Source organism: Typopeltis vanoorti, chromosome 15, assembly GCF_054136105.1.
Source record: "Typopeltis vanoorti isolate ZY-2024b chromosome 15, IOZ_Tvanoo_1.0, whole genome shotgun sequence".
NCBI lineage: Eukaryota > Metazoa > Arthropoda > Arachnida > Uropygi > Thelyphonidae > Typopeltis > Typopeltis vanoorti.
Window position 1 is genome coordinate 80,168,587 of NC_143563.1, and position 12,883 is coordinate 80,181,469.

At 36.1% G+C, this 12,883-nt stretch overlaps 1 protein-coding gene across 1 annotated transcript in view; it reads right to left on the reverse strand.

Moving 5' to 3' along the window:
* Window positions 1-348: 348 nt before the first annotated feature.
* The window catches only part of nsl1 (non-specific lethal 1), a 187,728-nt gene continuing 175,193 nt past the window's right edge, over window positions 349-12,883 (reverse strand). Inside the window, exon 9 of the mRNA XM_090404984.1 lies at window positions 349-1,846. Within this exon, the coding sequence (XP_090261110.1) occupies window positions 1,178-1,846 (669 nt within the window). The 3' untranslated portion in view covers window positions 349-1,177. The remainder of the gene's footprint in view (window positions 1,847-12,883) is intronic.

The window sequence follows — 12,883 nt, forward strand, 5'->3', positions numbered from 1 at the left end:
ATGCTGTTTTATGTAAATTTGACATTCTGGAATTATGATTCTCTAGTGAAGGACTGTCTAATTGAGAAGTGATAAAAGACTTGACTCTGGGTGTGGGGCCTTTTTATATCTAGTTTCTCTCACTCATATATCTACATTAGTTTTTGATTAAAGATTATAGAAATCGTACAAGATGAATCTTAAACAGAATGTGATTTAAAAATAGCCACTCTTATAAATAAATCCTGTGATGAACAACATTCATTCTGTCTAAAAATCCTTGTCCCTGCTTGTAGACTGACAACTGTAATATGTACGCTGAATAAATGCAAATGATTTGTTATAATACTTGCAAATAAACTGTCTAAATGTAGCACTACAAGTGCAAATGGTATGCCTTTAATACATATGAGCTTAGAACATAGCAAGTGGAATGACATTTTTCGTTTACTTACTCTGTTAACTATGAACAGTAATGAAAACACTAGACAACAACCCTTGAAGGGATCCAAACTAATTCTTAAGTAATGAACTAGACTAACAATGACATTAAAATTAAAGTAAACTTTCAATCACTATCATCTGACTGACTTTACACTAGCAACGTAAAGAAAAATGCAGAAAATAAACTGTAGTAAACAGCAAATATATACATAAGTACATGACAGTGGTGTGCCCTATAACTCACCAGCAGATGAATTTAACTGAACATTCACTGTTACTGTACATTACACTTTGGCTACATTGGTATATGTAACAGGTGCTGTAGTTAATGCAGAAGTAGTGTGATAATGCATTGGAGAAGTGCTCAGTACCTGAAAAGAACAACACATCACAGGAAGGGCAATAATTTTTTGGTACCAATATCTACTGAACACTAGGCCACCAACAATGGAGGATACACCTGACAGGTGCACCATTAAGTCAAGCACTATACACACTTGATATTCGATTTGTTTGTTGGGAATAACTTTTCTGTGAAGACCAAACATTTCAATCTGATGCAAAGAACGAAGAATGGGTCAAGCGGATACCCTTAAATAAAAACATTAGCTTTCCTCTAAACACTCTGAGGAAACTCAGAAGGGCTCTTGAACTCTGTCTTCCTGTTCCACTTCACCTGTACCCTGCTTCTTAGGGTATCATAAGATTTTAATGCGAGATTTTTAAACCATTTTTTTTAATAATGTGCTATAACCTATCTCTTAGCTAATTTAAGCACTAGAGACTGCAGTGGTCCTTTATCAGGTGTTATGACAGTCCACTCTGGGTCTGTTGGGTCTTCTTCAATTGCTGAGCTTGTACTAGATGAACTTCCAGGTGAATCCGGACTGCTGGGATCTTTAGTGCGAAGGTTTTCAACTGGATTGTAAATTTCACGGTGATGCGAAGTTTTTAGCATTTCTTCATATTCTTCATCCAATAATGGAAACACACGTGGTTCATAAGGTGGAATATATACATCTTCGATTTCTTGAAACTTAGTTTCTTCACTGGATCGTTCACGTTTTGAAAAGATTGATGCACGCTTCCTTTCTAAGCGAGATACAGAGGTTGCACAGGCAAATGATTGGGAATCATCAGATAAAAATGAAAGTGGAATAGGAGTCTCAGGAGGAGATATTGCAGGAGAATAAGGGCCCCCTGCAGGCCCAGAATTAGAATCCTGACCCAGGACATCTGGTTGATGAGGTGATGGTGGGTCTGGAGTATTGGCACCACTGCTATCTGCTCTACTTTCAAATCGTCCTCTAAATCTAGCTCGTCCATGTGATGGAAGGTGTAAAAACCCTAAAAATCGCTTCTTTTCCTCTTCTTCACACCTCTGATGTCGTATCAGAAATGATTCATCTGAGATATCATCCACCTGAAAAATTAAACAATGTATGTTAAAAAGTTCTTAGCATGTACTAACAAATACCTCTTTTAATGTTTTAGGGTCAGTTAACTGAAGGCTTGTTCAAATAACTGTCAATTAACTGACCCTTGAATGGGTTAGTGTGTTAAATGACTTCTGATACAGCATCATGTAATTGTACCTTCAGCTATCCAACTAGCAAACTGTTCTTCCACTGTGGTTGAATAACTGAGGGATTACTGTAATTACTAGCTCCTACAGCTGCAAATTCCACTACTGTTTTCAAGTGGCATAAACCCAAGCTTTTAACTGAATTGCAGGAATGACATCAGGAAAAGAGACACACACCACCTGTCCCAACCATAAAATATATATTTGAACATTGCAATTTCAGAAAGAAAAACTGGCATTTTATTCCCCATACTAAAATTGGACATTATTCACAATTAACTCTGAATAATCCTTCTCCAACTTCAAAAAAATAATCTGCCTCCACCATGCTACCTTCAATTTTTAAAGTGGAATGTGCAGTTGCATAAATTCCAAATATTTCAAAGTAATTATGCTTAAGAAGTCTAATGTCAAATAGTTTTGAAGTGATAAGAACTAGACAGAATTTGGTTTTGTGATAGATAAAAATTCAGCAAAAAGCTCAAACCATTTTGGGTTCCATATTTTCTGACATGCTGGGATTTATGCTGGATACATGGCTAAAGAGAAACTCGAATTTCTCTTACAAGATGGCAATGATTACTGAAATGGTAATCAGAGTTGATGATACTAGTCTATATAGCACACATCCAAGGCTTGTTACTGTATATTATGATGGTTAGGTAGAAAACAAAAGTCAGCCAATATTCAACTTCTGTTTTAGCAGTGCAGGGCTGGTAAACAAAAAATCATTTCAACAGGTTCCATGTTTGGAGTTCAGTGTATTGGAAGAGAATTAGCTAACCTTATTCCACCAACTCCAACATAGTGTAAAAATCTCACGTAATTGTTTTATTTATTATATTCATTTTTTACAGTTTTATATATGCTTAGTAAAAATTTTAATAAGGAATGTTTTTTATATGATAAAGTAATCTAAAAATATATATATATAGTATGTATGTGTTTGCATTTAGTAATGCATTATATTATCAGTATTATCAGAGCTGCCATGTGGTTAAGCAACAGTGATATAAAAGAAACTTAAATGTAGTTATAAGTAGTAAACTTGTGTATCATACGTTGTAATCCTTAAGGAGTTACATGAAAATAATGATGTATGTATGTAATTTGTATATTTGTTTACAGTATTGTTTGTATGTCACTATTACTGTACAACATGCGAACATTGTATAATGGCAACCATTTTGTCACTTGAGTTTCATTTTGAATATCGGTAACAGATATGTGTTAGTTATTGTTTTTAGAACAGCTGTTGCTTGTTGGGGTAACTGGAATGCTAGTTAGAAAAGTATAGGCAAGCAAGGAAGGGGAGCCAGAAAGTTATAATAAACTACCAAGTTAAGTTCTCTAATCTCGGGAGTTTTTATGTGCATCTTTAATTTCTTTCAAAGAAACAGACCTCTGAAGTTAATAATTGATGGACAGTATAATGTATCAGAAACCTTCATATATGAGAAGCAAGCGATATATGTTCCAAGGAGCAAGATAGAAACAGCAGTGAAGTTCTTTTTATTGGAAATGCAATTGAAACCGCTCAATTAAACATATTTGTCTGAGCAATTATTCTTTATGCCTACTTCAGAAAATGAAAGACAGATGCATTAAAGAAACTTGCTTAAGGAAATTAGAAGACAATATTCAAGTATATTGGTCAAGTGAGGTCTTCAGCTGTTGTACTTAAGAGAAAAGATAGACTGAATGAGTGAGTAAAAAATAAATAAGGGAAGATATATAGAACAGTGATAAAATAGATGCTGAAAAGGAAATTTCAATATGGCCAAGTGAAACTACAGAACTTTCAGCTAATGCTATGTTCAGTTTGTTTTGTAAAAGTATTTAATGTTATCTCTCAGTATTGAATTTGACTGTGAGAGTCAGAATATGAGAAATTATTACTGAGCTCATATTATGTAATTCTATAGAGAAAAGGAATATCAGATCTCCTTTGAGAGAATGGCTTTAAATATTCTTTATATGTATTAAAAGTTAGAAATTAATTTACTACTTTTAATTCCATTGGGGTGCTTAAGGGTCAAAGCTATATAACTGAGAGGAGACCTCCACATAGCTTTTGAAGGCTATGTGGAGGTCTATCGACAGATAGTTGAGAAATCATGGGAATATAACAAAGATTAGTATTTTAAGTTTTGTAGATCTGGAAAAGGCATATGACAAGGTGCCAAGAGAGAAGCTTTTCAAAACGTTACAGTTATATGGCGTTAAGGCGGCATTATATCAAACAATACTTAGTCTTTATTTGAGTTGTAAGTCAGCAGTTAGAATTGAAGGAAGTACAGGAAGATGGTTTAATGTTAAATGTGGTGTCAGACAAGGATGTAAATTATCCCCTCTCTTATTCATTATCTATATGGATCACATTATGAAGGAAAGTGGTATTAAACCTGATATCAAAATTGGAGGCGTTAATCTCAGCTCTTTGCTTTATGCGGATGATGTGATACTTCTAAATAAATCCGCTACAAGTCTGCAAGATTCCCTGACTAAATTGAATAAATGTAATAGATATGGTATGAAGGTCAGCATTAAAAAGACAAAGACAATAGGCAGAAACATTGAAAATATCAACTGCATTGTGAATAGAGAACTTATAGAACAAGTAAAACATTTCAGCTACTTAGGCACAATTTTTTGTGAAGATGGTAAATTAAATATGGAAATAGACAACAGAATCAATAAAGCTGGTAGGGTAGGAAGTCAACTGAATAAATTTATATGGAATAAGAGAGAAATCAGCCAAAACACTAAATTAGCTGTATACAAGACAGTGTTCAAACCAACTTTAACTTATGGATCTGAGAGTTGGGTTAGAAGTAAAACACTTGACCAAAGACTAGAGACCGCAGATATGAGAGTCCTACTGAGAAAGATTAGGGGCATGAATAGATGGCATCAATGGCAATATCATATTTAAAATGAGGATATTAGGAAAGAACTTGATATTATCAGCATCCAGGAATGCATTAGCAGAGCTAATCTCAGGTGATATGGTCCCTTAAGCAAAATGGAAAAGGAAAGATTAGCAAAACAAGTGTTCTCTGTAGGGTTGGCAGGAAAATCAATGAATATCAATGAAATTGATACAGTAAAAAGTGCCTTAGAAGACAGAAATATAAGACCTGATAATATTGGAGTCTTGACAGGTAACAGACTCTCAGGTGGTATGGTCACTTAAGCAAAATGGAAAAGGAAAGATTAGCAAAACAAGTGTTCTCTACCAGGTTGGTAGAGAACACTTGTTTTGTTCTCTACCAACCTTTTTTTACTGGAAAAAAAGACCCAGAGGAAGACCAAGATATAGGCAGATTGATACAGTAAAAAGTGCCTTAGAAGACAGAAATACAAGACCTGATAATATTGTCGTCTTGACAAGTAACAGACTGATTTGGAGAAAAATTGTAAATAGGAAAATTAGTAATGATATAAATTTTTCATGAGTACTATCGTATCCTGTACATCCCTTGGGGATATATATATATCAGGAATTTGATGATGATAATTCCATAAGAAATATCAGATCTCCTTAGAAAGATGAAGAGAATTATTTAATATACAGAGGTTGTATCTATTGTATATATTTATGTTTACTGTATATATTATTATTGTATATATTAATGCACCATCATGGATATGAATCTGAAACATTCTAACCAACTAAAAATAAAATCATATATGTTGTTATAGTCCACGACTGAAATTAATATATAGGTTGGATATACGCGAGGGAAAACATGTGGCGTAATCAAGCTCACTCTTAAAATATAACAATAGCACCTAATCTAGTTGTTATTAGTGGCTTCTGTTTCCCAAAATGGAATATTTACTTGAGGTAGGAGATATGACTATATTTTTGCAATCATTACACATAATGAAAATAAAAATAAAGGAATATTAAATAAGCACAGTGGCATTAACAGCTTGCTATATACTTTGAAACTTCTATCATTTATTTATTAGTATTTTTTTTGTTATTTCTCCATGAATGGCTGGCAACATATAGTATATGCAGCATAGAGAATGGGCTAGTCTAGATCAGGGGCAGGCAACTTTTTATTGATATAAGAAACAGCAAGAATTGTGACAGACTTCAGGAACATTTGTACAAAACTAAACTGAGATACAGTAGCAAGCAAATTAATACGAACACACATATTTTAAAGAAAAATTTCAATTTTGAAAGAAAATAAGTACAAAAATAACTCCAACTTTACCTAATAATCTATATATGCTCCTCTGTTCCTAATAAGTCCATTAATTCACTTAGGCATGGACTTTATCAACGTAGAACACATATTTCTTATTTCTGGATCTTGAAAACATACTTTTATAATGGATAATATTAAGTTATTCTTTGCAACACAATTTAATTTTACAAGTCTCTTTTTCATTATGGCCACAAATTTTCTATTGGATTAATGTCACGAGGAGAGTTACCTGGCCACTGAAGCAATTGGATGCAATTTTCAAGGAACTCCTCCACTTTTTTTTTTGTTTTGAAGTGTGGCATGGAGCAAAATCCTGTTGGAAGATGATTTGTCTTTCTGGATCTGTGGAACCACTTTTTTCTCCAATATTTTTAAGTATTAGTCACTTTTCGTCATACCATCAACAGGCACAAGTGATCCTGGACTGTCATGTGTAAAACAATCCCAAATATGTTTTCAGCTGGGTGTTTAGAAGCTTTTTGAAGATGGGTGGGAGAAGTGTTCTCAGCTGCTGATTTGTGAACATAGGGTATTCAATCTCCTAGGACAAAGAAATGGCTCTATCTGAGAATATGACCTTCTTCCACTTTTCAACAGTCCAATCTTTGTATGCTTTTTCCCACTGGAGCCTCTTTTTCTGCATAGCCTTCATCAACAGTTGTTTCTTTTTTGGTCTGTGGGCAGTCCTCCCTACTTCCAACAATCTTCGATGGACTGTCATGTTAAACATTAATTCCCACTAGCTACCAAGTCTCTATTTAAGTCTACAGCAGACAATCTTGAGTAAGTCTAGTTTTCCTTTTTTGCTCACAATTTCCTTTTCTGTCAGGAGAAAAAGGTACCTGTCTCCCTAAACCTCTTTAAAATTGCATAACAGTACCCAAACCAACATCACACTCATTGGCAATTTGTCTTTGAGTCATGGATGTGTGCTGAGAAAGAGACCATATTTTTGAATGCTTTCTTGGAGATGTATCCATTTTATAGCTACACAAAATGAATAAAACATTATGGATGTCAACTTGTTTACACACTATTAAAAATGCACAACAGTATTAATAAACATTGTAGAGACAGTTAAAGCACACAGCATGCAAAATAGTGAACAAAAATCAAAACTGAAAATAGTAAACCAAAACCAAAATTACTGTCAACTGAAACAAAAACTAAACAAAAATTTGGCTTGTTCAGATTAATTTGTTTGCTACTGTAGCTTTGGCTTTTTCAACTTAACTTTTTCTGAGGGGAAAAAAAATGCTTTTCAACTTAACTCTAAAGATGACATTTACAAACTCATGTAATTTAATGAAAATCCTACCACACCTACTTTTTATTGGTAGAGTATGTGTAAACAAACAAACAACAAAAGAAGCATGTTATATACATGCCTTTCTTTATAAATGACTACCAATTCTTAACATGAGTCATAGGATTCCCACTCTGCTCTACAAAGAACAGTCATTCATGTAGCTTTCTTTAGCATACTGAAAGATATTGAGTAACAATAATATTAGCATGATTAAATGTGTGCAGCCAAGTTCAAGCATGCAGCAAATAGGAGAGCTCAAAATATTTTGTTTCTACCATGTGGCAGTGAGTTGCATACTGAAATGGTCTTATAGAGGAACTCAGTCCATAATAATCATTTCCTTAACAATTATCATAACCTTGTCCAATCATAGCTTTTTTAGACTACTATTTGTTGGATGATTTTATTATATATAGCTAAAATGAACTAATCAGCAACAAATGACATTGAGAAAAAAAATTGATAATCTGGAACTCAGAGACACACAAAGCACACCTTTTTTAAGCTACTACAGGCCTCCAATGGGTGAGAAGTTTACTTTATAACAAGAACTGTTTACCACATAAAAGCTATTAAAAACGTCTAAGCCATAACAGACTGAATCTACAGCCTGTTGCACAGAGAGAAGAGATACCAATCAACAAAACGAATGGTAAGTTTGATATATACCTATATCACAGATGTGGGAAGTGGGCCTCAAGACCTCTGTCTTTTTGATGAAATGTAAAGTGACATTGATAAATTCTTAAAGATTCCTAAAAATAAATATATTTTTAATTGAGCAGAATAGTTTCAAGTCTATTTTTCAGGGTGTTAGAGAGGATTCCGGATGGACTGGAGAGTGTACAAGATTGGTGGAAACATAATTCAAAAATAATCCTGAGCTGTGCAATCGAGGTGCTTGGTGAGACATCTGGAAAGATTAGAGAGCAGAAGGAAGGTTGGTGGTGGAATAATAATGTACAAGTGGAAGTGACAGCTAAGAGGAAGGCAAAGCAGAAGTGGGATGAGTCAAGAGTGGAAGAGGACAGAGAGGTGTACACAGAGAGAAAGCAAGAAGCCAAGAGAGTTGTGGCACAGGCGAAGGCCATGGCATATCAAGATCTGTATGGTCAATTAGAAACAAAGGAAGGACAGAGAAAAATTTACCAACTAGCAAAATGTAGAAATAAAGCAGCAAAGGACATCTTACACGTGAGGCAGATCAAAGACGCTGAAGAGTATTATGGAGGGATGTGGACATAAGAAACAGATGGAAAATATACTTTGAGGGACTTTTGAATGAGGAAAATGCAAGGACTCACAGAGAAGATGATGAGGAATGGAGGCCACGAAGAGAATGAGGAATGGAAAATCAGGGGGCCCCGACAGAATTCCAGTGGAGGCATGGAAGGCACTGGGGGAGGAGGGAATTGACCTGCTGTGGGACCTGTTCATGAAAGTTTGCCAACAGGAAAATATACCCGAGGAATGGAGGGATAGTACTCTTGTCCCCATCTACAAGGGTGAAGGGGATGCACAAGACTGTAAAAATTACAGAGGAATAAAGTTGATGACCCACACAATGAAAATCCTAGAAAGAGTTCTTGATGGTAGATTGAGGAAGGAGGTGAAGATTGCAAAGGAACAATTTGGCTTCATGCCTGGTAGATCAACAACAGATGCTATCTTTGGGTTATGGCAGATGATGGAAAAGTATCAAGAGAAACAAAGGGAGCTACATCTGGCATTTATTGATCTGGAGAAAGCATACGATAGAATGCCAAGGCAAGAAGTCTGGAGGTGTCTGAGGGAGAAGAAGGTTCCGGAGAAATATGTCAGGTTGGTGCGGGAAATGTACAGAAATGTGAAGACGAGTGTTCGGACCTGTCTGGGACAGACAAAGTTTTCAAGTAACAGTTGGCTTGCATCAAGGGTCAGCATTAAGTCCGTTTCTGTTTAATATTGTGATGGAGGTGGTAACAGAGGAGGTGACAGAAGATGCACCTTGGACAATGTTGTATGCAGATGACATCTTGCTGTGTGCAGATTCAAGAGAAGAAGCGGGAACTAAACTGGAAAGATGGAAAAAAGTGCTGGAAGAGAGAGGTATGAGACTGAGCAGAAGACAGAGTATATGTGTTGCACAGAGGACGGTGGACAGGAGACAGATCTGGAGCTGGGAGGAAATGTCATCAGGAAGGTGAGAGACTTTAGATACTTAGGTTCAACAGTGGAAGAAGATGGAGGAGCTGAGAAGGAAGTGGGATGCAGGATACAAGCGGGGTGGAGGAACTGGAGGGAAATGGCTGGAGTGTTATGCGATAAGAGGGTGCTGATCAATCTGAAAGGCAAAATCTATAGGACAGTAGTGAGGCCAACTATGACATATGCTATAGAAACTGTGGCCCTGAGGAAAAATAACATCAGCAGGATGGAAGTAACAGAGATGAGAATGCTTAGGTGGATGTGCGGTGTAACCAGAAAGGATCGTCTGAGAAATGACTATGTCAGGGGAAACAGTGAAAGTTACGAACTTAGGAGCGAAAATACAGGAGGCAAGGTTGAGATGGTTTGGTCATGTGATGAGGGAGGACGAATGTGTGGGAAGAAGGGTCATGCAGATGGATGTGCAAGGAAGGTGGAAGCGTGGGTGACCAAAGAAGAGATGGAGGGAGCTGGTAGAAGAGGACTTGAGGATGAAGAACTTGGATGTAGTGAACAGCCCAAGACAGGAAGGTGTGGAGGAGACTCATTATCAACAGTGATCCCCACTTAAGTGGGAGAAGCTGCAGAAGAAGAAGAAGAATAGTTTCAAGTCTCAGTTACAAAAACTGTGATTTAACGCTGATGAAGTGTTAATATTATTTTCTTTATGGGGATAAGCATGCTCTATCAAATTTTTTCAAATTTCGATGGTCCAGTAATGTTTTGTAATATTACTACCCCCCCCCCCCCCATCCCTGTGAATAAGTGGTATTCAATATGCTTCCTAAAAATGTCCAGACTAACTAGCATTCCTTAGTGTTAATTAAGCACTTTGCCTCTATAACTTATCTTACTCTAGCAATCAGAGAGAGAAGTAGTGATTTGTCAAAGAAAACACCATATTTATTGTGAGTCAGAAAATTCTGGAATTGAGCATGTTATCACTTTCTCACATAAAATTCACTGGAAAACACACACACAAAGTGGATTTTTTGTGGAAAGATTATAAAGAGAAAGTTGTGAAACATTACCAAATTTAAATTATATCTATGCTGGGAAATAGTATTTACTCAAACCCCCCCCCCCCCAGCTACAGTTGTAATTATATAGTCAATACAGTCAACCAGCCTGATTGCCTAAGTGGTTAGTAAATCCACTTTCCAACCAACAAGTTCAGATCCTGCCATTGGTTCATTGATTTTTGGATTTATGGCATAAGGATAGCAAAGGTCATATTGTGTCAGGACACAAGTTACAGCAGTACACAGGGTATTAATGAATAAATAGTTATATAAGGAGATAAATTAGTAAAATAGATAAAATGTACAAAGTGTTAAGTATCTGTATATTAAAGGTATTAATAGATACCTATGTATACAAGGTATTAATAAATAGTTATAAGAGCCAGCACCCTACGAGGTGGATGTTGCATTTCTCATACATATGTGGGTCATCAGACATCAGTAAATAAGAATGTGTAAGATGACTATGCAGAATTTAGCAAGAACAACTTAACTTCCTCTCCAATGTTCTTACATTGACTGCCAATGTTTAATTTCAGGCTTAGTATCATGCAATTTGTTTGTCAGTGCTTCCTGCCAGGAGTACTTCCATTGGACAATTAATTTTATCAACTGTATGTAGTCATGGTCCGCATGGTTAGCCTAGTGGCTGTGCACTTAGCAACCATATGCCTGGGGAAGAAGTGCCCTAGATTCGATTACCGTCGGAGACATGAGGGGCTGAAGAATCTTCCTCAGCCATAGCCAAGTTAGCCAGTCTTGGACGTGGACAGTAGGGTTTTTCTCCCCATTTTATCTGGGGGGTTTCATCCTGCAAAGCAGGCAAACCGGCCTTGAGAACTCAACACCACTGCAGACATAGGATACACTGAGGCATAGGGCTGACCACCTTATCCTGTGAATGGTTGAGGTCTGATGATTATTAAACCCTTGACTGATATGGGCATAATATGGTACTGAAACAGTATGTTGAGAAAGTATGAGCTGATTTAGCAGCTGCATGTGCAATGCTATTTCCTGTAATTCCAATGTGGCTGGGAATCCAACACAACTGAACATCAAAATTAAGTGGTCTTTATCTTGAACAAAAGTTGCAACACACCAAACACTGGATGTGGATTTTACACAGGAGAGAAGATAGCCTATATAAATTGCACACTTTCAGAAAGAGTTTCTTTTATATGCACAAGTGTGAGCTAAATTGCTGGTTGGTTGGCTTATAGTTTATTGGTGCAAAAACAGCAAAGGTCATATTGTTCCATAGCAAAGATTACAGCAATACACAATGGTACACAACTCTGCTGTATAATTACTGCGATTGAGTGGGATCTTTTTTGAGATGGTAATGTTAGGAAGCACAACAGAGATCTCTAATCTTGAACCATCAGTCTAGATCAGTGATGGCAAACCTTTTTACCCAGGTGTGTCAAACATCTTTTTTTTTTTTTAAATATTGATGTTGTTGATGTGCCACTTGCATACATGCATTATAAATTTAACTACTTAATCATAGATGGTTGACTTATACATATCATATTAGACTATTTATTTAATAGGACATTGATATACATTCTATGAATTCATATTATACAATTAATTTAATAAACTAAAATTATTGAAATTAGTTTTTTCATCAGAATACCAATATTTTTCAACATCCAAGGTGTGTCACCTGAAACCCTCAAGTGTGTCAGTGTTGACACGCATGTCATAGGTTCGCCATCACTGGTCTAGATGGACAAGAAATGAGAGTGGACTGCTCTGTATTAAACAACTGAAGGTAGATGATGGTGTATGCGACTTTTGTAGCTGACAAAGTGAGAGGATGCAGGATGGGGGTTAAGCCTGTCATGGAGGAATGCTGTTTTGTTTGGTGCAGGTAATGTTGCCAACATTAATGCCAATAGCTTCCCATAGCCTCTTTAATCAGCATACCAAAAGGAGGAATGGCAATGGCAAACAACCAAGTAGAAGATGAAATTTTTCATCTGGTGTGAGACCAACGAGTTGCTTGCTGGAGGTTTGACGTGCCTTGCAAAAGTGCAATGTTTGGTGTCCAGACAGGGGTTTCTTGATTATGTAAAATCAAAAAAAAAAAAAAATGTTTTAAAAAATCATAAAAATACAAAAA